Source organism: Gigantopelta aegis, chromosome 3 (genome assembly GCF_016097555.1).
Source record: "Gigantopelta aegis isolate Gae_Host chromosome 3, Gae_host_genome, whole genome shotgun sequence".
Taxonomy (NCBI): Eukaryota; Metazoa; Mollusca; class Gastropoda; order Neomphalida; family Peltospiridae; genus Gigantopelta; species Gigantopelta aegis.
Genome location: NC_054701.1, coordinates 22704762 through 22731950, shown reverse-complemented (window position 1 = coordinate 22731950; position 27189 = coordinate 22704762). Strand labels below are relative to the sequence as shown.

Below are 27189 nucleotides of genomic sequence, written 5' to 3'. Positions count from 1 at the left end.
TACCTTAAACTCTGCTTTGGCACCCTGTCTATCTTCACACCTTGAAACAAACATGGGGCGACCTTCAACCATTTCTCGGTCTTTGGCAAGGGCTGGCGTAACACAGAGCTGTTGAAATAAGAAGATCAGACAATTCACAAAAACTCAGACCTCCGAGAAGAAAAAAATGGACATAAACCATTTACAGGTTACACAAGCTCAAATTCAGGTAACACAGTTGATTTTTGTGTAACCCTGCATGACCATTCAGGGCTTCTAGAAATTTTATAAAAATCACTAGCCATGGGATCAGTAGTTTAAAAAAACATACTAGCCATGATTAAAAATTCACTAGCCCTACTTTTAAGTAAATACCTAAAGAGACAAGAGCTTAAAAGCCCTTAGATTTGGGGAGAGAATATTCATATTTACTAAATAAACTAGCCGTTGAGCATGGCAATAGTAGTAATTTACTAGCCCCAACACTGAACATCACTAGCCATGGGAGTTGGGCTACCATAATCTAGAAGCCCTGCCATGTAAATGGTGTTTGAAATTTAATGAAAAAACTAAATAAGGGATATGCAAAACTAGACTTGCATGAGCAATGCACAAATGAAACGATCCTTCTTGCAATTTTAAGAGGCCCGAAACGATATAAACGGTATTTGAGATGATTACCACTGATGGCTCAAAGTAACTCATTACTTAAAATTATAAGTGATGAGCTCGAAATGTTTTATGCACCACTGTAGTGTTAATTTTGTGTTTGAACTAATCATCTAGGAGCCGGAAGAGAAACAGTTTAATTCTCTTTATTAAGACTGCTTGTTATTTAGCAAGCTTTCAACAATGGTTTTCGTCTCACTCAAGTTTAGGCTAAGCAAACAATTGTGTGCCACTCAACTGAACAATCGGTCAGGTAACACCCAAAGCAGTATGTTCATTAGAAGGTGAAACAGAAAGGTGGTGAGTTACAAGAGCTATGAAATCCACTGTCAACTTGTCTTTCTTGAATCTACATCACAAAGGCATCTATTTCCTATCTAGTACCTTATTCAAATACAACAAGTCAGTCACAGCGGTTTTATATAGGAAGCTTAGAGCAGGTAATCTTTTAAGTAAAACAGGTGAAATAATTACATTCTACAATACAGAACATAAGTACAATGAAACTTCTCAAAACAAGACCCTCTGTAAATTGGACATTCTTCAGTCCATTTTAAACATGAATACAAAATAGAACCTCTCTACACTGGATACCTTTTAAACAAAGAAAGAAATGTTTTATTTAACGACACACTCAACACATTTTATTTACAGTTATATGGCGTCAGACATATGGTTAAGGACCACACAGATTTTGAGAGGAAACCTGCTGTCGCCACTACATGGGCTACTCTTTCCGATTAGCAGCAAGGGATCTTTTATTTGCACTTCCCACAGACAGGATAGCACAAACCATGGCCTCTGTTGAACCAGTTATGGATCACTGGTCGGTGCAAGTGGTTTACACCTACCCATTGAGCCTTGCGGAGAACTCACTCTGGGTTTGGATTCGGTATCTGGAACCTTTTAAACAAGACATTTTACTTGGACCTGGGGATCCACTGTAGTTAATTACTGAAATCAGACACGGCTGACAATAATCACCAAGTACCATATAACAAGAAAACCCCACAGAATCGGATACCTACCTCATCTTCAAATTCAACGTAAGCATATCCTTTTGATTTTCCCTTAAAGTTCTTAACCAGTCGAACATCAGTGATGTTGCCACACTTGGAAAATATTTCTTTGATTCTGTCTTCGTCTAGGTCAAAACGTATGTTGCTGACAAATACTGTTCGGATATTTTTGGAGGAATCATGTTGCACGATCATACTTTCCCTTGCCGCATCTTCTGAAAAATAAATAAAAATAAATATTAATAACCTTGAACATAGCATGAATGTTTTTGTGTAATATTTTATTTTAAATACATTATAAACAATTGTTTGTTTGCCGTAATTATATGCAAGGTTACACTAATCAAAGAACCAAAGATACACAACATAAACCAGAAAACTATCGATAGTCAAATCGTACGATAAGTATATAGAGCTGTCAAATAGGCCCAACAAAATATTACCTGAAAGTATCTACATTCAAAGTATTTTATTCAACCAATTACTTATCCCACTTGTTATCAATTTTGGTAGATAAAGTTCTGAACTGCCGCTATAGCCATCATTTAGAAACAAAATAATTACAGTAGTGATTTTAGGCTTCCAGTATTAAGCAAAAACAAAACCCAAACCCAGCTTTGAATTCTGCATCCAAGATATTTACACTGGGTACATGTATGTTGTTATATACCTGTTTTTGTTTTTTTAGTTGGAGGTTCACCTTTGAATCCTGGAAGCATTGGGACTTTGAAACTTTCGTCATCTTTTAGTCCGTCTCCAGATTCATCAATCTGTAAAATATTAATAAGCAAGTCAAATCAAATGGTGTTAGAAGAAAAGAGAATTAGTTTTGTTTAATGCCAGATGGGTGACAAAGACAAGCATCAATCTATTGAATACTCAACAAAATTAATTACAGGCTGCTAGATATTTTACATTACATTCTGTCATGGGTACGTTTAATTAAAAACCTAGGTGAGCATACTTGTACACATATCTTTCTGTCCTGCTTATGGCCACAGACCACAATTAATTTTGCTATATGTTTTTATATAGCCTTAGTGGCTATAACATTTTTATTAATGTCACCAGGCCTGTGGATTTTTGTATGTACCTTTGCCTGCATGGGGGACACATACCCTGAAAAGGACAACCCCTGTTGTTCAGCTTTCTCCCAGCATATTGGTTTAAACAAACACACCCTCTAAACCAGGCCGGAGTACACCCATGTTACACTACTTTTGCATGGGCTGAAATTACCACAAACAAGTCTTCAATGTCAACAAGATACACATGTTTACCAACTAAATGCTCTCTCCTGTCACTTCAGTCAAACAGTTGCCACTTCATAGCTGTTTGCCATGAAATAATCACAGTCAAACAGCAGACTACTTGCAAGGACAAATTTCCGGATTTTGGACAACCAAATGGGAAGATAACTGTAATCTGAGGCTTTATGGCAATAATAAATTTCACACATCTAAAATATACCGATGTAGAAAAAGAAGAGAAACACATGGAATTTTGACCAAATTTAATTTACTACTAACATAGATATGTCTGCATTTCATACAAATGTCTAATGTGGGAATGATTATCAGTAGGGTTGACTAGACTGCCAACAACACGGTCAACTTGTTCACTCCCTCGTTTCTTTCCATCAGTATATAAGATGAAGCAATGGAGAGACAATATATATAAAGAATAATACATGAGTGGCCGTTAGATACCATTTATCTCATGAGTTGTTTTGAAATGTATCTAACAAGCGAAAGCAAGTTTGATACGTTTTTAAACAGACACAAATGTATTATTCGATTTCTTACATATCCTCAAAAACCCGGTTTTAAGCAAATTTTAACATCTTTTTTTACTAAAAGTTATTTATAGCCATTGTACTTGTAGCTAACTTACGCCTCACAGACACGATTGTCAGGTTAGCTATACGTCACAATGTAATTAATTTCCATCGTGTTGTTTTTCATTGGATATATGGCAGTGGTGACCTGGTCATCACCTTGGAGCAGCCAGTTATATGTCTTGAAATTGTTAACACATGTAAACAACCACGAGCTATAAAAAATAACGCATGGTGTTCTCACCAATGGGTGTAAGAAATATTTATTGCCCATATGGTTAAAAATATCTTGGTATGTATCAAAGTGATATGTCCCACTACAAGGCCAAGTGACATCATCAATTGGCACATTACAATCTTACATGAACTAAATGAGTTGTGTTATACAAATTAAAATCAATTATAGGTAATAAATAAGATATTAAACTCACTACCATTTTGTATCATGTTTATGTCCCTCGTGAAATAAGTTTCACTCAGGACATAAACATAAGAAATGGAAGCTTGTTTAATAACCTATAAATATTTACCTTTCTCTTTACTGTGGTTGACTGTTCCTGTCTTGACACATCGTTCCCACGAACAGCTGATTTATCCATTTTAGGAGATGTCTTTTTTCCTTTGTTAGTAGACTTGTCTGCATTCTTGGTGAATTTCTTTCCCGCTTTACCAGACTTCTGACTTTCCTCATGTTCCTTTTCTGCAGCCTACAAACAAATGAATATCTAGAAGTAAACAAACATCACAGTGTACATATCATTCTCAAATTATGTGCTTAAAATCTATACATAAATTATCATGCTAAAACCTACACATATACAGTAAAACCTACACATATACAGTAAAACCCTCATTTTTGAATATCAGTACAGAATATAACCTCTCTAAGGAGATATCTTTTAAAATTAAACTTTTTACTTGGCCCTGCGGTGCCCAGTTGTAACTGATGTATCATATTACTTCACCACTATAGACAGTGGCATGTTTATTCACAAATGGCAAAGATGAAACACAATGTAGGTGGTAATAACATACAGAAATGCACCTAATTTCAGCCCTCACGACTGAAACGAATTTTGGTTGCATATGCTACCATTGTTTTTCATTTGGTGACTAAAAATTTCATCCTGTCGATATATAAAATAGAAGGCACCATCTGGCTCCTAGATAAAAAAGTTAACATAGAGAGCTGGATTTATCCGGATTTGTCAAGTAATGGTCAATAATTTTACTTCGTTATGTATATTATTTGTTAACTTAATTCAACCTGTTCCTTTCTTTCTTTAATCCTCTGCAGCTGACTCTCACACTTGGCTACAGCCTGGTCAAACTGTTCTAAGGTACCTGCAAACAAGAACAAAACAAGGTGCAATATAGATCCATCTGCTCAAGTCTTTTTCCCTTAAATCTATGATACATTTACATTAAGGACAAAAAACAGCACCAAACTGCAAATATAAAGATTAATTTGGACTGCTTTAGCTTGCAGGGACCAATCTCATAGTTCCATGGTTAAAAATCATTCTGGTTATTTTTTATTCACGATACAATCCAAGTCTTACAAACCGTTTCAAATTAGTTATTTGGAGTCTCAAATTTGATTATTTCAACACTTGAGATTGTTTGTATGCACTGTTACCACAGATACATGTAGGAACAACACATGTCACAAGCTTTGATGTACCAGTCACGGGGCTATGGGTGCATGGGCTGAGAACACTCTCTATAAAGTCTATCAGTGATGATGAGCAATCCAGTGATGTATCACACCTCACACGAACACTTTAGTACTGAGATACATCTCATCTCATGTCACTGAGATGGCTTTCTGCCAGAGTATGGAGGGTAACATTATGTGACCTAAAATCCTGCAAATTAATGGATATATTTTTTTAATTTTTAGCTAGATGATAGTAAGAGAACTGCTCAGGGAACACTTTGTTCAGTATCATGTCGCAATTTGCTATGCAAGTTTGGAACATTAAATAGTAGTTGCTAACCAACTGGCTAGAAATATCGCTAATCAAGATTTTGAAAACGAAATGTTCTCTGCTGCCGAGCTACTGAATACTGTAAATCAGGAAATGTTAGCAAGCATAATATTTTAAATAGGTTATACAAGATGCTATTATTTCATGACTCTAATTTAAAGCTATACAAGACTATTAAAAAACCCTATAGGTAGTAGTCTACCAAATAGCATCTCGTCCAGGTCAAAGTTCGAGGTGCACCCAACTTTTAATACAGCATTTTATGGTTCCTCAAATGCCACTAGTGACATATGTGACAGGACTTGTTGTAATAAAGTATTGTTTTATGTGACCAAAAACTTGCTGCGATTTGATTTTAACCAGTGTTAGTGTACCATGTACTGTGATGCTTGAAAGATAGGTGGGATGTCATAAAAATAAGCTTGTCAATTTTTTTGCAGGACAGCGGTTGTGAAGGATGCTTCCTGTTATCTCAGAAACTAGCAGCTTGACCCCCCATTTTCTGTGATTTATTTCAAGGGTGAGGTGTTCTAGTATTTATATATGTTGTGTGTATGTTGATTGATACGTTGCATGTAATCGTTATATGCTACTATGGTCATCTATGGGATTTTATTTTGTGTTATACACCCTATAGTGCAACTGTATTATCAGTGATTAAATAAACACACAACAATGGTTACATGCCGTTTATTAAACCAAAAACAATAACAATAATTAAATAACATGCACATCAATGCAATTTTCTACAATATTTAAGATGTTTTTAAGCTGCATAACATCAAATTGGTCCCAAAAATTATTTCAGGTGATCCTACAAATTAAGCTTCTTTTTTTTTCATTTTCGATATGACCTCGCTAAAGTTTTACGTCACTAATATGTTACTTATTTGGATTTTGCTAAATTTTAAGATCTGTAATATTTTATGATTTACAGTATGTTCTCCAAGTCTAACCTTCCTCTCTTTCAAAGTTAACATATGCTTCAGCAATACTCTCCGGCCAGTCGGTGACAGAGTTGACAGCTTTCTGTAGGATTCTGCGACAATGTTTGTTGTTATTCCCATAGGCCCTAAAAAAACAGGAGAAAAAACCCCCTATTGAATAATGTAAGAATTAAAAGAAAGAGACGACCTTGGATTTAACGTATCTTATGGCTATTTGAAATCTAGTGTATGGTCATTTCAACACTTGGTCAAGAGAATAAGTGGAAAACTGCTGGCTCTACATAAGATATTCCTAAACGGGCATTCTCATTAGTCGTACCGACTTGTCGCATGCGATGGAATCGTACTGTGAGAACACCTAAATCGGAACGACTTTAGTCTTATACGACGAATCGTGTCGGAATTGTACCGATTTGAACTTGTTCTATTTCTCACGACAAATCATAAGCTCTCAGCCAATCAAATCACATTAAAGTACAACCATTTAGTTTTGTCACTTCCGGATTTTTTCATTTGCTAATAAACATGTCAAAATGGCCAGATGTCTTGGGTCCATAAAACTTATTATTGTCCAGATGTGGTCAATAATTGTTTTGTTACATAATGCCATTAGTAAATTGTCTACATTCATGTTTTCTTTACTCCACCGGAAACTTGTATGCACTTAAATTTTCCACAAAATATTTTTAAACTGATGAGCATTGTCAAATCTTATGACGTAACATCTTCCCCAACACACGATTATAGTTGCTACGACAAATCGTATGCGACAAGTCAGAGCGACTAATCGCATAATGAGAACGCCACTTAACTGAAAAGCACAGTCATCAAAATAAGTCCAGCCCTCGGATTTCAAGGAGACAACTGTTTCCGTTAGCATGTCAGTAAAATCACGGAACCGAAATTTGTTTTCCCATAATTATTATATCGAGTACAACTATTCAACGAAAATAATTATATATATAATTATTTTTAAAACCCCCCAGCTTCTGATAGATTCCCATGATCACAAGGCATAGAACCGAAAATGTGTTTCTCATGAAATTTAAAATCCTATGGCCTTAAGTCGCTAACTTTGGTAACAGTAACCAGATGTCAATAAGACTACATGCTTGACACCCAACAGCCAGTGACTGTACTGAGATGTTGTTGAACACAAATTATTTCATTATCCTTTCACTGTGCAAATGATACATACTTGTGCTTAAGCCCTATTCTGCTTTGAGTTACTGCCCCTAAAAGGAGATTTCTTTGTTGTTATTTCTGTATCAAGCTACAAGTTGAAACAATAAGTTATACATTAATCACATACCTATCTAATAGGTTATACATTAATCACATCTAATAGGGCCAAGTTACAAATGGCAGACTGATGACATACCTATCTAATCTGTAATAGTCAAGCCACATGGCTGCTGTATTGCCATGCCCTTCAGTCATCAATCCATTCCACAGTTCACGAGCCTTTTCCATGTTCTTGCAGAATTTTGCCTAAAACACAGATATTGTTTTCAGTACAAAATACTTTATTTAACGATGCACTCAACACATTTTATTTACGGTTATATGGCATCAGACATATGGTTAAGGACCACACATATATTGAGAGGAAACCTGCTGTCGCCACTTCATGGGCTACTCTTTCCGATTAGCAGCAAGGGATCTTTTATATGCACCATCCCACAGACAGGGTAGTACATACCACGGCCTTTGATATGCTAGTCGTGGTGCACTGGCTGGAACAAGTAATAGCCCAATAGGCCTACCGATGGGGATCGATCCAAAACCGACCGCACATCAAGCGAGCGCTTTACCACTGGACTATGTCCCGACCCAAATACACCCAGAAGTGACATCAAGTCAAATAGTGAGTGAACCACTGGTACTCCAGTCTGTACAGGGTAAGCAAACACCAGAAGTGACATCAAGTCAAATAGTGAGTGAACCACTGGTACTCCAGTCTGTACAGGGTAAGCAAACACCAGAAGTGACATCAAGTCAAATAGTGAGTGAACCACTGGTACTCCAGTCTGTACAGGGTAAGCAAACACCAGAAGTGACATCAAGTCAAATAGTGAGTGAACCACTGGTACTCCAGTCTGTACAGGGTAAGCAAACACCAGAAGTGACATCAAGTCAAATAGTTTGTGAACCACTGGTACTCCAGTCTGTACAGGGTAAGCAAACACCAGAAGTGACATCAAGTCAAATAGTGAGTGAACCACTGGTACTCCAGTCTGTACAGGGTAAGCAAACACCAGAAGTGACATCAAGTCAAATAGTGAGTGAACCACTGGTACTCCAGTCTGTACAGGGTAAGCAAACACCAGAAGTGACATCAAGTCAAATAGTGAGTGAACCACTGGTACTCCAGTCTGTACAGGGTAAGCAAACACAGAATCCAGACTTCATAAACATCAACATGTCAAAGATAGAAAGGAGGGAACATTTTCTTTTTTTAATTTTGATTAGTCACTACTTAATTTACATTCAATTAGCCACAACTAGTTAACATTTTGAAACAAAATGATCTGTGATATAAAAACAAAACCTGGACCTATCCTTACTTCAATCAGAGCCCAGTAACTTCGAAGAAATCCATTTGGATCACCCTCTTTTCCAAAATCTGGAAACAAAGTTTACTCACAAAGTAAAATGTATCTTAACATAGTTTAGCAACAATTGTATACTAATAACAAAAAAAGAGAAAAGAAATGGATTTAAGATCACAATGTATAATGAAAACATACCAACTGATTATGAAAACTGTGTTACACATTTAACTTTCTGATATTCTATTACCCCCAACCAGATTCTTGTTTAAATATACCATTAAAGGTAGAGTAAACTCAAACAAGAGATTTATGTGTTGGAAAGATGCATACCTGGACCACCAACACATACTGGCACTTTAGCAAATGAAAAACGCGTAATTTTAGAGTTAATAAAAAACCATGATTATTCCTGCTAACTGGGGGCAGCCATTTTGTTTTGGGTTTTTTGATGTCTGGTGGTATAGCTTGGGGCGAAGTGACGTCAGCTCTGTCCATCTGCTCTATGCACAGTATAAACAAACGCTCTAATTTACGACAAGGCGCTTCGCTTTCATCAACCTGACTTGTAAAACAACATAAATGACTTGATAGTATAATAAACTATTTAACAAAATATATTTCAATTTGCATCAATAGAACGAAATGGTGTTACAGTATTTCTTTTTTAAAAATCCAAAGAAAAAAATGCATATTATTAAGCCTATTGGTATACTACGTTCAAGCAAAAATGACCACTCACGATACCCAAGTGATAATTTTCTTTTCTTTGGGACTACGTAATTGGTCAGTTTTGTGATTTTAGATGGGAAAGTCTACTTGATCAAGGGTTTTACAGGATTACTTACAATAATAAAGCAAGACGGCTGATCGATTACGATTAGAGGGGTGTCCGTGCGGTTAACACACAATACCCTGTGATCTTAATAAAAGAGGCACCTCTTTTTAGTGTTTCTAGACACAGTGTCTGGGGACCGTCTAAATATACACCTGCCAATCAGGAATCACAGGTACAGGCCACGGAAAGAAACGACCAATTAACTAAGAAAACACTGATTATTATTTCAGTACGTGGGTTAATTTATGTACAAACCATAATACAGTTATTTCAACACTTTGACAATAGAGGTTTATTTTGTATTAAAAATAATATACAATTGTTGCTGGCTTACTGGGATGACTATTATTACAGAATATTGCGATGCATCCGCAAAAATCAGGTATGTTTTGTTTCTTCAGTTCAAAGACTAATTCCTGACGTGACATGTTAGGTATTACGTAACCACCAGCTCGCCAGAAGACGTATTCACTAGGATGGTACAAAATGGCTGAGCCCGTTATATATAATAGCCTTCACGTTTAACCGTTTTATTAATTAACTATACGATTATACTTGTTGATATTAAGCAATAATGTGCATTACATATCGTTGAATACGCATACCAGGTCAAATGCCTTGATTGTCCCCTCCTTTAAACATTTGTATAAGAAATCAATATTTAAAAACAACAACAAAACCCCCACAAAATTATTTAAAATGTCCACATGCACAGAAATATGCGCAAACAACTGCCTGGTAAATAAATAAAAAATATATATCTCTACATTCATCCACCTAGTAACTGTATGTAACTGGGTTTTTTGAAAAAACCAAGCAACTTGCTATACTACGATGATCTGCATCACTGACAGCTAACAACTTACTTTCTGTCAAGTGGTCAATGGCTGATGCTATCGTTTCTCTGAATAAATCAAGTTCACTCTTGTGATCTGAAACCAACAACAAAATATATTTTATTTTTATTCTAATAAAAACTAATAAAAACAAAAGATTATTGGATGAGTTTACACAGAAACTGTAAATCAGGAAATGTAAGCGAATTTATAGAGGCCTTGTAAAGATAGGATATTTCTCTTTTTTTGTCAAATATAATTTATATCTCATCGAGTGAAGTTTGCAATCATATCTCACGAGTTGCGCTTGCACGACGAGTGTGATATGATTGCAAACTTCACAAGATGAGATATAAATCATATTTGACAAAAAACATGAAATTTTCTATTTATTATATAACTTTTGGCAATTTACCTTTAGTTTTAAAATGCCAGTTGCAAAATAGTTCCGGCATTCTTACAGTGACGATAACACATTTTAGAGTGAAATAGTAAAATTTTAACTCTAAAATGTGTTATCGTCATTAATGGACTGATACTTTTAGATATTTCACTAAATGTTACATAATAAGATGTTAATATTTCATGATGCTAAATTTAAAGATACGTAGAGCAGACTGTCGAAAAAAACCCTTTTGTGCAATATTTTGTTGGTGATTATTTAAATATACAGCACTGGTTACATGCTATAGATTAAACTAAAAGGCCACCAAACAACAATAGTTAGGTTGCAAGCACGTTATTGCAATTTTCGACTAAATTTAAGTTGTCAAGATTTGTCAAAAACATTATTTCAGCTGATCCTACAACTTAAGCTTATTCTTTTTTTTAGTTTCTAATATGATGACCCTGCTGTTTTGTTGGTAATATGTCACTTATCTGGATTTTGTTAAATTTTAAGACTGCTAAACTTTTATGATTAACAGTAATTTCATCTCACTCCTATACTGACACACAATGAAAACACAAAACAGATATATTTCAATATTTTGTTGTGATTAATGTAAAATAGATTTATTGGACTTAAAATAACAATTTATAAGAGGAAGATGGTGGATGATTACCATTCTGGAGAGCAAACTGTAGTCTCGCAGCACGATGTTGCGGTGTCATGCTGTTACCGTTGTACGCGTGTCTGCATCTGAGTCCAGCCGTTCTGAGTCGATGGATGACCGTCATCGGATGGATAGGCCTTCCATGATGTCCTATCATGTTGCTTGCTGTCATCATCGCAGTTCTGAACCGGTCACGGAGGTGATGTCGTCGAATCTGCCGATCTTGGTGTGGGGTCGTAACGGGACGTTGACCAGGTCGAGGTCGATCACAGACACTACTGGTCTGTTGATGAGGTTCAACAAGTCGTCCAATAGTTGATGGATGGACTCTGAAGGTCCAAGCAACTTGGCTTTGCGAAGTCCCCCTTGAACCATGCCCAACGCTCGCTCCCTTTGTTCTTCTCCGAGTCGTGGCATTCTTAATGTGACGAGGAATATGACACCGTTACGTGACTTTTAGGTGTCCACATACTGGCATTTCACGTGCTTTGCATGCAGCATGATTGAGCATGTAATGAACGCATTCCACACCAATTTGTGTGTTTCTGCTATTGTATGTGTAACGAGAACAAAACCAGGATTAAAACCCAGACAAAAGTACCAATCAATGGCTTCCTCTCATAAATTGTTATTTTAAGTCCAATAAATATATTTTTCATTAATCACAACAAAATATTGAATAATATCTGTTTTGCATTTTCATTACATGTGTCAGTATATTAACGTACCTGTGTTCCAGTCAATCCGTCTGCGCAGAAAGTCACAGTACGTTGTCCACACCAGCAGGTAGTCCGCGCTTTGTGTGAAGCCAGCCATCAGTGCCTTGTCCACAGTTTCTGAAAAAACCCCACCCCCAAACTTAACCTTCTGACTACTGCAGGCAAGATATCCCACCCAACGTCATGCCGTTTTGCATACTTGTATAACAGGAAACAGATGTCAATCCAGCTTCCTGGATCTTTAGGTGTTGCTTTTCTTTGAAAAATAACTTGTAATTTTGACAACAATGGCAGCACATTGCGATCATTTTCAGGGATCAATAAATTTCATCGTTTTACCAACAACGAAAATCACCAAAGGGATTATGAACAGTAATTCGTTAAAAAAAAAAAGAATTCTGGTCAGAAAACCACTGTTATTGAGAATAAAAGACATAAATACTGGACAGCTGGCCACAAATGCCGGTAAGTAAATGCAACTTTTTCAATTTTTCGCCTAATTTTAGTCAACATTAACTGATATAAAATACAAAAATTGTAAAAACTAAAAAAATTATAAGTGAATATATGTGAGTAAAAATTATAAACTTGTACCCACTCAACGTAGCACCAACTGGCATCTAAAACTGTCATACATAACTGTTATACAACAACACTTCCATTTATTTACATTAAAAAAAACCTACCAGCTATTTACACACAATACTATTTACCTAAGAAAAAACTACCACTTAATTTAGACTTGACTGAAAAGGCATTTGAATTAAGAAACGATATATCAACTATTATAAAATACTTTATTTCAAGGAAATTCTTTCAATGATAAAATGAATGCTGTTTTGTAATAGTGAAATGAAGATAACAATATATATGTTTATCTTCAGAACAGTCCCTGAAATTCCATTTCGGTCACCAATACAAGAATTAACATTTACACAGATCAGTATTTAAGTTCAGTCATCCTGATTTATATTTTAAACATATTTAACATGAACAGATGTAACTTGATGAAAATAGTTTGCTATAAAACTAAAAAACATACCTTTAACCTTGTCAAAGCTTTCCCCGTGTCTCTCGAGAGCCAGCAAGTAGTTCTGCCAGAGTGGTGAAGACCAGGGACAGTTCCGAAGAGCTCGTTCATACACAGGCAGGATGATAGACTTAATTTTCAAACTGAAGTCCTGAATTAAACATAAAACATCCATTGAAAACAATTGTACACTTTCAAGACTCATTCGTACACAGGCAGGATGATAGGCTTAATTTTCAAACTGAAGTCCTGAACAAAACACAAAACATCCATTGAAAACAATTGTATACTTTCAAGACTTAGCTAGCTTGAGAAATCGCCAAATTTGCCAACTGCAAATTTTAAAAACAACTGGCAATTTTTTTACATTTTAATTTGAAAAAATAATTTCATGTAATGATTGATACTTTGTTGAAAAATAACCATAGGTTTCTGCAACTCTTGAAAGTTAATAAATAATTTGGTAGAGTTCTTGTATCAGAGTTGTATCTACAGAGTCAAATATATTTTATACCAACTTTGAATTTATCGAATATATTTTAAAACTTTAAATTTGTCAAATATATTTCACAAAAATTTAGCCAAAATGTATTAAAATTATCATGTTAAATGTGTCTGGATGAGACAAATGTGAAATTAGCTGCATATTTTCTTTAAGATGTTAATTAATTAATTAATATTAATTTTCTGGCTTAAACTCTAATGTGCTTGTAATTCATAAAACCAACATTAATTTCTCACACAAAAGTATTAGAGTAATGTTATTTGAACAAACTTACCAAATACTTAGTGTACTGACTCCAAATATCAGGACTCAGGCAGTTTTCCTGTATTGCTCTCTCAAACGCCAACTGTATTCGCACTGGGTCACCCTCCTTCTTTTCAAACTCAATAATAGCTTGGTATTCCTTCCATCTAGGACTGGCAGCACTGGACTAAACAAAGAAAAAAACACTCAACATGTTTGTACCCAGCAAAGAAGACACTCAATTTGAAGTCAATAACTACCAGGTGTTATTTGTTTTATATATTTTTTTTAATAAAATGGTTCATCTTGCTAAGATTTTGACATGGCAGGATGCTGATTTATTACAATTTTATACATAAAAATAAATAAAGGAATAAATGAACAAACAAATAAATAAATTGGCATATGGATATATTTGCAACAAACTGTTCACTGCATTTAATTTTGGACACTTTAAAAACAGCTATTATTAAAGGTCAAGATAAGATTTAATTAACAAGCTTTTGCAGACATGCTTTTATTAAAACAGTTATACCTAGATACATCAAGTAAACAGTGTTGCTAATTTGATTTGTGACATATTATATGGATGTAAGTAATGACTGGATATACCAGTTAAAACTATATGTATCTTGGTCTGGATATTTGCAAAGGCACCCAATCTTTGATCAACTTTTTTTTCTTCTAAAACTTTTGTTGTCAAAATAAACTGACGTTCTGTTGAAGTTTGATGATCTACTTCCAACAGGGTGTTTACTTAATTAGTTTGCAGATATTTTTCGTTCATACCCCAATGAACATATAAAAAATAACAGACAATCATTAAATGAATCATGTTTCTAACAAATCCAAATGAACAACTACCAGAGCATCTTCCAAGGGAGTGAGTTTCTTCACCATTACAAGGGCTTTACTGTACGCCCTCATTGTCTTCTGGTCCACCTCACAGCCACTCCAGTCCTTGTACTCCTGTAGAGTCTCCTCCATTCCTATCAACACGTAAAACCACTGTAACTAATCATATGTCGATTTGGCCTGGATCCAAATTTTCGAAGCTATGTTAGCGCTACGATATCGTAAAACCATTGTAAGCTATGATGTCACTATGGAGTGTTGTAGTGACATCATAGCCTATGATGGTTTCACGATATCATAGTGCTAAAAATCCCTAGCCAAGATATTAAAGTTTGAACATTTATGTTTTCTGTGAATGTTATGATAATACACATAGTTAAAACAAAATTGGTGCCACAAACAGGCCTCTGAAAATTAAGAGAACAGTAATTTCATTCATGCATGTTCCTGCAAGTTTTTAGGGCACCATTTACATGGAGGCGGGACCAGACCTGTCAACCCTCCTGGATTCCGCGGGAGACTCCCGGTATTTGATCAAGTCTCCCGCAGGAAAAAACGTTTCTCCCAGGAAATTGTTATTTTCTAAGCATAAAACAAATTCAAGCTACCGTGGCTGTGTATTGACATTCAGTGTTGCCATATATAAAACTATCCAATTTAGTCCTAATAACACCTCTGACTCGTAAAATGTCTTCCCATAACGCAAAGTTCTATGGCTGGAAGTGCTAGAGTAGACAGCGAACACATGCATCAATACACACGATGTAGGTTTGTGCAGTAAAATGTTAGTAACAAGAGTACACTTCAAGGGATTATTTTCCTACGATTAATAAATCTTGTGTTTGACATAACGTTACTCACGGAAATAGGTATAATTCCGGTATATTTCACACGATGTCAGTAATGAGCTTTTACATATGATTAGTAGAAATGATTAGTGGAAATACAATGTTTATTGCATGGTTATGGTGATTTTAAATAAGTACCACACCACTGTACCTTATTGTAGTAAAAACTGAATATTAATTTATAAGATTTAGGCCTATATAAATTTGTCTTGGGTCTACTTTTCACGAAACACAAATAACGATGATGCAATCTGTAAGTGTAATATCGTAAATGTACTAATTAATGTTTAAATTTGTTAGTGTTAAGATTTTTTGATAAAAGAGTTATTTTTAAAAATATGTATTAAATTATAATAATATTTAAAAATAATTAAAACAAAATTTAATATATATATATAATTTATTTTAAATTAATATTTTTTTATTTAATTTTTTTATTATTATTATAATTTTTTTAATGCCAATAACTAAGGTTGACAAGTATACATGACATTATGTAGTGTTCATATAACTTATTGTAGTACTTTTTTAAAAGTTGTGTTAAATCGTGTGCAGTTAAAAAATCTCCTGCTTTTTCAACACACCTCCTGCTTTCTCTTGACTAAAGGTTGACAGGTCTGGGCGGGACGTAGCCCAGTTGACTTGATGCGCGGTCGGTCTGGGATCGTTCCCCGTAAGTGGGCCCATCGGGCTATTTCTCGCTTCAGCCAGTGCACCACGACTGGTATACCAAAGTCTGTGATATGTTTTTATCCTGTCTATGGGATGGTGCATATAAAAGATCCCTTGCTGCTAATTGAAAAGAATAGCCCATGAAGTTAACATAAGTAACAAACTGTTTATAATCAACTCTGGTCGTATTTAAACAGTGTTCATATCACATTTATGATCTTCATTCTTATGGGGGGGGGTGAGACGTAGCCCAGTGGTACAGCGCTCGCTCGATGCGCGGTCAGTGTGGGATCGATCCCCGTAGGTGGGCCCATTGGGCTATTTCTCGCTCCAGCCAGTGCACCACGACTGGTATACCAAAGTCCGTGGTATGTGTTATCCTGTCTATGGGATGGTGCATATAAAAGATCCCTTGCTGCTAATCAAAAAGAATAGCCCATGAAGTGGCAACAGTGGGTTTCCTGTCTCAATATCTGTGTGGTCCTTAACCATATAACTGTAAATAAAATGTGTTGAATGTCTCGTTAAATAAAATATTTCCTTCCTTCCATTTACATGGCTATAAATTGGTTGTGCAAATACAAACTATATGTGTTTCAGGCTTTCTCACACAAAACATTTAAAAGTTTTTATAGGATGCTTTGAAATCTGGCACAATCTTTGATTTCCTGTTTTTGTATTCTTCTTTGATTGGTTACTAAGCAAATTATTAAACTCTAATGGTAACACATTCCTTGTTATTGTTTTGGGAACAAAATAAGATAAAAGTTCCTCTGTTTAATACATTTGTGTAGTACATGCAAGTGTGTAATAATCTTTATATTTTCTTACCTAAGAGTGGAATAGCTAGCTGTCTTTTAAATATGGAATCCAGTCTCTTGTTCTGAACGTTGAATGCATCTTCTTGATCCTTTGTAACTTCTGTGCCTGGCTGTGGCTACAAAGGATTATGAATTTTTTTTAAATAAAATACTCCTATAAACAAAATAAATGAAGAAGTTTCTATAGTGGTGTTAGAATCTTAAAACAAAACCAATTTGCTTGCTTGGTAACTTGTGGGTGGGGGTCCATTTTCATTGCTGTTATAAATGATTTTACTACTACCTTATTTGGCAATTATATTTAAGTTCCAACAAATCATGAATTTCTTGTTATAACCAAGTTTAGAAATCTGTTACAATTAATGTGATTTACTTCATATAAAAGCAATTTCAAAGTTACAATTTACCCTCCACCCCCCTAAACCTCACAATACCCCCCCCCCCATTCTGAATTCAGAAGAAATTATTCACACATAAACTGACGATCAAAAGAAAGTATACCAATTATTTTTATTATAAATAAACACAATACACGTTCATGGAAGGTTCCAGTATTGTTCATTATAATACAATCAATGACGAATAGTCGCACATCGCTGCGTTTGGGCGATGCCGCACGTGCAAAATTAGTTTATTCATCAAATTTATACTGCACGAGAAACATGATACTCATGCACATAAGGGTGTAAAAAAGGGTGCCATTGCTGAGAACATGCCTCATTCAACAGTAAAACACCAGAGAACATGGCAAGGCTAACTGCTGAAGAAAGAGAGAGAGCTATTGGTATGGTGCAAGTTATGGCCATGTGGCAAGAATCCTGAATTGCACAAAATTGATGATCACCAGGTTGGTACAGCGTTACAGGGTGACTGGCAGGACTGCAAACAGACCATGAAGTGGAAGACCCCGCGTCACAACAGCCAACGAGGACTGCCATCTCCGCATCTTACACTTACGTAACAGATTCCTCACTATGACGTCATCTGCAGCGACTGGCCTTGGACATGTCATCAGTCGTCACACTGTACGTCGTCGACTATGACAGCATGGTATCAGGGCCTATCGACCATTCAGAGGGATGACATTGACGAGGCAACATCGACTTCAACGTTTACGTTGGGCACGTCAGTTTCAACGTTGGCAACATCGGAACTGGCAACGTGTATTCTTTTCTGATGAGAGCAGGTTCCAGTTATTCAGAGCTGATGGCAGGACTCGAATATACCAATGTGCAGGAGAGAGAACAGCTCCGTGCTGTGTTCAGGAGACTGAACCATTTGGTGGTGGATCTGTGATGGTTTGGGGCGGTATCTGTGGCCAACAGCGGACAGACCTTATTGTCATTGACGGAAATCTGTCCGACGTCGGGTCGATGCTTGCATACTTGCACATGGTGGACATACACGCTATTGAAACATGTTCTTTGTGGTCAAATTTATTCACCTTCGTTATGAGTGGTCCTTTATGAAATCGCACATTTCACCCCTAGTGCTGTTGTGAACTGTGATATTATCATTTTATTGGTTTTATTGAGTATACTCGTGTTTATTTATAGCCAAATTATTATACTTTCAAAATATAACATTTGCATCAACTTGTGTTTTGTGTTGTTTTTAATACTTTGAAAAAATAATTGGTATACTTTCTTTTGATCATCAGTTTATATCTAGGTCACTTACCAGCAACTGAGTTAACAAAGCATTTTCAAATTCTCTATATGCTTCCCAAATGTTGTTTCCCTGACTAACATGAAGACCAACTGCTGTTAGTGCCTTTTCAAACACTGAGCGAATCTTTTTTATTCCTTCATCAGAGCCCATGCCTCCAATACAGAATTGCACATACTCAAGCCACAGAGGAACGGCTGGAAAAATATATGATAAAATTATTATTAAAATATGAAACATACAATATCTGCAATTTATTCAGTATTGAAACAAACAAAACCCAAGAGTACCATGAGGTACATGATGGTACGCAACACACCACCATTCCAAGTTGTACTTGCATGCAAAGTTTGATGACCCTATATGAATTGATAAGAAAGATATAGCCTGGACATAGATTTTTTGTTAAAGGAACATTCCTGAGTTTGCTGAAATTTTTAAGATGTTATTGACTAACAGAGACTTTTTAACGATTGTAATTACATATCAAATATATTTTTTTGTATAAACTATTAGTGGCTGTATATTAAACGTGTTTCTGATCGTTCTTATATTTGTACTAGGTTAAATTTGATGTTATTTCCTAAAAATTATTTTTTAATACGTACGAAATTATTTAATGACAAAATCCAGTTTGGGTTTCTTACATATATTGAGATGACCAGAACACATTGAATATACAGACACTGATATTCTCAACAAGAAAATATATTTAATATGTAAGTTTAATCGTAGAAATATTTTATTAGTCGGAAACAATGTAGCAAACTCAGGAATATCCCTTTAATGTGCAGTAATGTGTGAATAGTAGGTTGTGGTGACCTAGTTATGGTGTGCAACACACTGCCAATCCAAGTTCTACTTGCATGATCCTATATCAACTGAAAAAGCTGGATATTCAATATGCCATTTGTCATGAGAAAAAGGACATGTTCTAATTGGTACAAGTAATCGCATAATGAGAATGCCCTTTAAGAAAGATATACTCAGGAAATGAAAAGCTGTTGAAAATATTCTACTTAATATTCAATCATGAACGATTTGCACAGCAAAGAAATTTAAGCAAATATTTGGCCCTAAAAGTTCTTAATATTAAACAAATAAGTTTTATGATCTTCTCTCAACTTCCGTATACACAAATCACAATCAAAGCTTGGGAAGCCATGTAAACCTTTGTACCTTGCCGACCGCGCCGTTTAAGGAGAGCTATCACTAGGGGTGCAACAATATGGTCAAAACAGTATTGCCATATATTGCAATATAAGAAACCGTATTGCAATATGTATTGCAATATAGTTGACATTAATGAAAGCAGAAGGCATAAATTAAGTATATAAATCAAAATATTTGTAATATTGATTCCATCATAGACCTAAATGATCATATAATGTTCTTCTTGGTCATTTTTATTTTTTAACACAATACTAGTCTACTAGAACACAGGTGTGACACTGTCAAACTATTTATAAATTGTCACATTCGGAAATCCTTACTATCGGGCTTTTCCATTGCTGCTTGCTTGACACGGAAATGTACGTATTGAGTCGCAATGTTTCGGCAAAATGGGAAAAACAGCAAAGTGCGATTCTTACTTGTTGGATTATTTCTTTGAAGATGATAGCCATATTCCAGCGTAAATGAACAATGAATAATAATGTGTAAGTAACAAAGCATTTGCAATTATCATTAACTGGTTAATTTTATTGGACTTTTAACACATTTTGTTTAGAAGTTAGAACCAAGTATCACTTCGTATGCCAATAAGTAAGCCAACTACGCTTGACGTGATTGTTACATTTTCCGTCATCATCAATTAATAAAATGGTGGGTTTTTTGTTTGTTTGTTTGTTTGTTTGCCTATTTCAAGTCAAATAAGATACAAGGAAAAAATAGTGTGTAAAAATCACGACACACAAAACTGAACCACGGTTCGTATCTAGCTGATCAATTATTACTCTGAGTCGGATACGGTACCAGGCTGCGAACCCAGTACCTACCAGCCGTATGTCCGATGGCTTAACCACAATGCCACCGAGGTTGGTATCACTCCCCGAAGATTAGTTCAAAGAGGATATTTATTAGCTCCCCTTAGGATGTGCATTTATACATGGTATCAGTGTGGTAATATCTAAAATAGCTCCCCATAATCTAAGTTAGGGGAGCAGTTAATCACTCCTCTTAAATTTGTTCACATAGTTGTCTGATCTTGACATTGGCACAAACAGGCTAGCTCTGGGTGATCAGACATTTTCCCCAAATTATCTCAAAAATGCAAAACATATAGCTATTTTCAAACAAAATATCAATCATTACACAAATTTGTTTCACCAAATTAGCATAAAATTTGCAATTGACGAATTTGCCAACTCGCAGAGCTAGCCCTAGACAATCCCCCTCCTCAGCGTAGTCTAATAATACAACTTACACTGATAATCTAACACAGCCTTTTCAAATAAGTTTTCAATCTTTTCTCGATCTTCATTGGTTGAGGAAACTTTTATCTCATCTCTGAGCCAGTCTAACCATAATTCTGAAAAGTAATGTATACATTTTTATCAAAATGTGATGACTTATCAAAAGAAGAAGAGTCATTTAAAACAAAAACAATTCTTGAATGCCCCTAATCTACATGTTTAACACCACTAAAACACTCCGATTTATTAATAATTAGCTGTTGGATAACAAACATTTGTTAATTTTGACATACCATAGTCTTAGAGGAAACCAAATAAAAATTTTCAGTAGCAGCAAGAAATCTTTTATATACACTGTTTTTTTTCACAGGACAGCACATACCACATTTGATATACCTGACATGGGGTACTGGATGGGAAAGCGAAAAAACCCAGTCACAGGTTCTCAGGCCTTGACCGTAACTCTTTTCAGTGGTAGCCTACCAGGCTTCCAGGTTATGAAATCCGGTAGCCCTTAATAAAATTGGTAGCCCTTAATTTTAATAAACTTTTAAAAAAGAAGAGAAAAAAGCAAAATATTTTTTTTTTTAATTTAAACATTGTTTTAGGATGGGTTTCTTTTTTTAGGTGTTCAAGCATCTTGTTGATTGCAGAGTAACTGGAGGTGCAAAAAAAAATCTAGTAGCCCGGCAGACTACCAGGTTTAGACATCTGGTAGCCCGAGCCAGAAATAGGTAGCCAAAACACCCCGGGCTACTGCTAAGGTTGAGCCCTGGGTTCTATGCCATAACCAAAGCACCTCAGGCGAGTTCTTTACCAACTGAGCTAGATCCTCAGGGTTTCTTGAATTTTTTTAAAATCCACTAGCCAGTGATTTTAAAAATGTACTAGCCACCATTAAAAATTCACTAGCCCTACTTTTCTTTAAGTTAATACAATTTTACTAAATAATAGTAATAATGAGATATGTCACCTAAAGAGGGATATATAGCTTTAAAACACTAACATTGGGGGGTTGGGATGGGGACAGGACATTTGAAAAAATAATTACACTAGCCATCAGGCATGGCAATGGTAGTTATTTACTAGCCCAAAGTTGAATATCACTAGCAATGGGAGTGGGGCTACCATAATCTAGAAGCCTTGATTCTGTACCTAATTTACAATAAGACCAGGAGCCTCTCGACTACTCTCCTGATGATAACACTAGGCAAGATCATTTTAAATGAGAACGGATCAACTCATTTATAAAATAAGCATCGTAACAACATAGTGTTCATACACTTCATAAAGCTAATCCACAACTTTTCTATAACCTTTTCATGGCATTTTTCATCATCTTTTTGAGTATTTTCAAGGACATATCCACAGACTTTGATATACTAATTGTGGGGCACTGGTTGTAATGGGGAAAACAAAACCTATCAGAAAATGTTTCCACTGAGGTGGTTCGATCCTATGACAAGCACCTCAGATGAGCACTCTACAGACTGAGCTAGTTCCCACCACTCCATGTTCTGCAAGATAGGTATGGGGTGAATGTCACACACATTATATTTTAAAATACAAATTTATACAAACAATTCTAATTTACCTTCTGTAAGAGGATAAATGCTTCTCATGTGTTCTCTTGCTTCTCTAAGTGGATCTAATTCACCTGCCTGACTCAAAACCTTTATCAACTGAACATGAAGATCATAGGAATATGGGCTTTGCTTGAGCTACAATGTAAATAAATAAATAATTAATTAATTGAAAAACCCCCAAATAAAATCAAACTAAACCCCAAAATGTTATCTATACAAATTAAATTAGTTTTCTACACTTACAAAATGTATATTAATTTTTTTTGATGAATTTAAAAAATAGAAGAAGAGTATTTAAGTATTTTACAAAATTAAAATACTGCTTTATTGCATACATGTGCAACTAGAAAACGAGAGAAAAATGTGTTATTAAACAATACAGTTCTTAACACATTTTAATTATCCATGGTATAAAATACATGTATGGTATCGGACATCATTATGGACCATACAAATAAAAAGGAGAAACATGCAGCCATTAAGTCCAGGGCTATGCAGCAAAGATTTTTTTTTTTGATAAAAGTATCAAATCCTCGGATTTCATACTTTTATCAACTCGTGCTGATAAATTATGATATCACAAGACACTCAGGGAGTATCCTCTACATATGCACCATCTAACAGTCATGATAGTAAATACACTTATCATTCCTAGACCCTAAGACCAGGCAAGCACTTTACCAGTGGGCAATGTCCTGCCCCACATGTACAATTATATTAAAACATGATGGACATGATTATTGCCTATGGTATTTCAACTCGACCATCAATTTTATTTCATTTCTACATATTTCCGTCCTTTTATGAAATTAAGGTTCAAATGTGCTGTCCTGCACACACCTCAATTATATGGGCTGTCTGTCCAGGACCGTGGGTTAGTGAAAGAGAAGTCGGTGAAGTGGCCTTACACCTACACACTGACTCATTAAACTCACTCTGGATGGGAGCCAGTAAAAATACAGTTTATTTTGTTTAACGACACCACTAAAGCACATCGATTAAGTAATCATCAGCTATTGGATGTCAAACATTTCAGGGCTAGCTCTGGCAGTCGCGAAATTCGCCAAATGCGAATTTTGAAAACAAGTGGCAAATTTTATTTTGAGTTGGCAAAATAATTTTACTACATTTTATTATAAAATAACTGGTTTTCTGCCATTTTTTAAGTTTAATAGATAATTTGGCGAAACTTTGTGTTCACCTAGTTCACCAAGGTAAACATCTACGGTCCGTTTTTTAACATTTTGACATTTATTGGACCCGATGTTTACAACGTGAACAGCAAAAACAAGCGTGCAGTTTCCGCTCAGATTTCAGGCGGAATCGATACAACCATGGAATTAATTATTTCGTGGCGAAATATGAGATGTACCAATAAATATAAACACTTACTGTATAAAGAAAACTGCCCGAGTCACGTTTTACGCATAAATAGACAGTTTGTCCAAACAGTAATCCTGCATTAATCCAATTTTCAGTTACGAACAAAATCTCGAATATTCCCGCCGGCCATTGTGAGCATATTTAAAATGTGATTGAAAACTGTTGGCGGAATCGGATTATTTTTATTATTATTCGTATCGGGTTCACGAGTTTATTCCACGATATTTAATGGAATATCACGTTTAATAATAATACATAAATAAACTTAATTAATGAATAATATTTTTTTTAAATCAATTAATTGATAATAAATTAATAATAACAATTAAATAATATAATACAAAATTAATTAATTAATACTTAATAAATAATAATATAATAATAAATTACTGAATAATGTTAGTAATAATAATAAATAAATAACATAATAAATAAATTATTGATTGAATAATAATGATAATAAATAAATAAATTAATTAATTTTATTATTAACTAAATAAAATGTTTTTTTTTTCATTTATAAATGTTTCCGTTACACACACACACACACACACTTATATACACACAAAACAGAAGGGGGTGGGGGAGACAGACATAGAGGGATGAAACGGGGTGGCAAGATATCACGCATTTGTTTGTTAGAACATGTTTAGTAATTAATGCATAACTGTGACTTGATGACAACTGCTGCTTGTGGTGACTGCCTTGTACCTGTCTGCACATTGGCTAAACCGATGTGTACTCTGATTTCTACTTAACCGTTTGAACATTAAATGTGCCTTGCAACCATATGAATATGTTTAGTAATTAATGACAACTGCTGCTTGTAATGACTGCCTTGTACCTGTCTGCACACTGGTGTGCACTTGACAATAACATGCAAGTAGTGGGATGGATGTGTATCATTCCTGTTCTTTTGTTGGTACCAGGATTACTTCAGGTAAGTTTACTGTTAACATGTTCATGCATTTATGTTAATTTCTAAATGTTATGGTTAACATTTGAGACTTAATGCTTGATAATTATGTAGTTGAACATACTTTTTCAGTACTTTATTTAAGTACATTGCTGTGGAGATTTGTAATGTAACTACATACAACTTATAGTACAAGTTTTGAAAGTAGTTACATGAATATGTTTCAAGGAATAAATTACATGGAGCTGACAATCATTATAACATGTTAGATTTACATGTATAAATTGTTTTCAACTGCCAGTTTAACTTTCAAATTGTCTGTTTCCCCATTCTTTGTGTGTCTAGATTTATATATATATATATATATATATATATATATAAATATATATAATTTTTTTTGTTTGTTGTTTTTTTAACTGAATAAAACCCCTAAAATAACTAATGACCAGTAATTATAGCTAAAAAAAAGAAATGAAATTAAAACCAAAAAGAAGAGAAAAAAAAGGAGAAAAACCTTTGAAACACATGTAAGCAATGGCCTGTAATAATAATATTTAAAAACAATTACTAAAGGAAATAATAATTTTGGAAAAAGTAAATAAATGAAGGCCTTAAAATAAGTAATGACCTGTACTAACAATCATTATTTTTTTAATAATAATAAAAAAGAATAATACACCCCAAAACTTTAATGTGATAATATTATTAACAATGCATATAATGCAACCCACACAAAGCACATATGTAGAAACAAAAATAACAAAATAAATAAATTTAATAATCAATTCCATTCAGTTCCGCAATATTTCTTTTTACTGGGTGTACGTAAAATGCTTGATACGAATAATTCTCGTTCCGCAAAATTTTCATTCCGCATTTTCGATGTGCCAGGATAAAAATAGCTTTCAAATGTTTAAATGTGTCATCTTCAAACATCTAATCCTGGAAAGGTTACCAAAGGTATTGTACTTAATATTTTTGTCTAAAATTTATTAAAATATGTTGTTGTACGTGTTGAGGCTCTTAAATAAAGCACATATGCCTGATTTTATTAAATCGTGATTGCAAATGGAAAATTCGATCCAATGGATAAACGTTACGGCACAGCAATAAACATCACAATAATAAATATCGTGCCGGAGACGTTTATCTTGATGAACTAGTGTTCACCCAGCACTAGCCCTGCATTTGGTAATTATGACTCATAGTCATCAGAGGAAACCTGCTACATTTTTCCATTTTATGCAAGATATCTTTTATTATTTAAATGCACTTAAATTTATATGCACTTTTCCACAGACACATAAATACATATCATGGTCTTTGACCAGTTGTGGTGCACTGGTTGGATTGAGAGAAAAAAACCTCAATCAGTTGAATAGGTCCACCGAGCACTCAACCGACTGACCTAAGGATGGATGCCAGTACCAGGAGGCGAACCCAGTACCTACCAGCCTTAAGTACCCATGGCTTAACCACTACACCACTAAGGCCGGTTAACCATCAATGTCAGAAATGTGAAGCTGGACTCGAGCCGTGAGTTTGAGGTTTGGGCAAGAGAGAAAAAATTAAATTAAATTTAAATGTGAAAACCTTTTCCTGAATTTCTAAAATTTCTTTTTCATAGTTTTCTTCCTCGCTCTCAGATGCACTGCTGTCATCTTCTTGTTCCATGACCTCTTCTGTCTCTCCTACTTCATTGCTGTCTGACTGATCCATGTTTCCCACAAACATTTTCCGCCATACAGTTTACGTTGACGTAACGTTGTTTTTCACACATAAGAGTTCAGAAAGAACGACAATTCG

General features: G+C 34.9%; 1 protein-coding gene across 3 annotated transcripts in view; it reads right to left on the bottom strand.

The window, feature by feature from the left end:
* The window catches only part of LOC121367710 (squamous cell carcinoma antigen recognized by T-cells 3-like), a 31038-nt gene extending 3890 nt beyond the window's left edge, over positions 1–27148 (bottom strand). The window contains exons 1-18 of one of the 3 annotated variants that reach the window (XM_041492038.1): positions 26977–27148; positions 23093–23219; positions 21510–21614; positions 19097–19281; positions 17427–17532; positions 15085–15209; positions 14252–14407; positions 13485–13623; positions 12452–12559; positions 10699–10764; positions 9010–9068; positions 7824–7933; positions 6452–6567; positions 4772–4848; positions 4035–4211; positions 2338–2437; positions 1677–1882; positions 4–108 (exon numbers count right to left, since the gene is read on the bottom strand). In XM_041492038.1, coding sequence (XP_041347972.1) covers positions 4–108; positions 1677–1882; positions 2338–2437; positions 4035–4211; positions 4772–4848; positions 6452–6567; positions 7824–7933; positions 9010–9068; positions 10699–10764; positions 12452–12559; positions 13485–13623; positions 14252–14407; positions 15085–15209; positions 17427–17532; positions 19097–19281; positions 21510–21614; positions 23093–23219; positions 26977–27117 — 2208 coding nt within the window. In that variant the 5' untranslated portion in view covers positions 27118–27148. The remainder of the gene's footprint in view (positions 1–3; positions 109–1676; positions 1883–2337; positions 2438–4034; positions 4212–4771; positions 4849–6451; positions 6568–7823; positions 7934–9009; positions 9069–10698; positions 10765–12451; positions 12560–13484; positions 13624–14251; positions 14408–15084; positions 15210–17426; positions 17533–19096; positions 19282–21509; positions 21615–23092; positions 23220–26976) is intronic. The other 2 variants (XM_041492040.1, XM_041492041.1) reach the window with 2 other exon arrangements.
* Between the last annotated feature and the right edge of the window lie 41 nt (positions 27149–27189).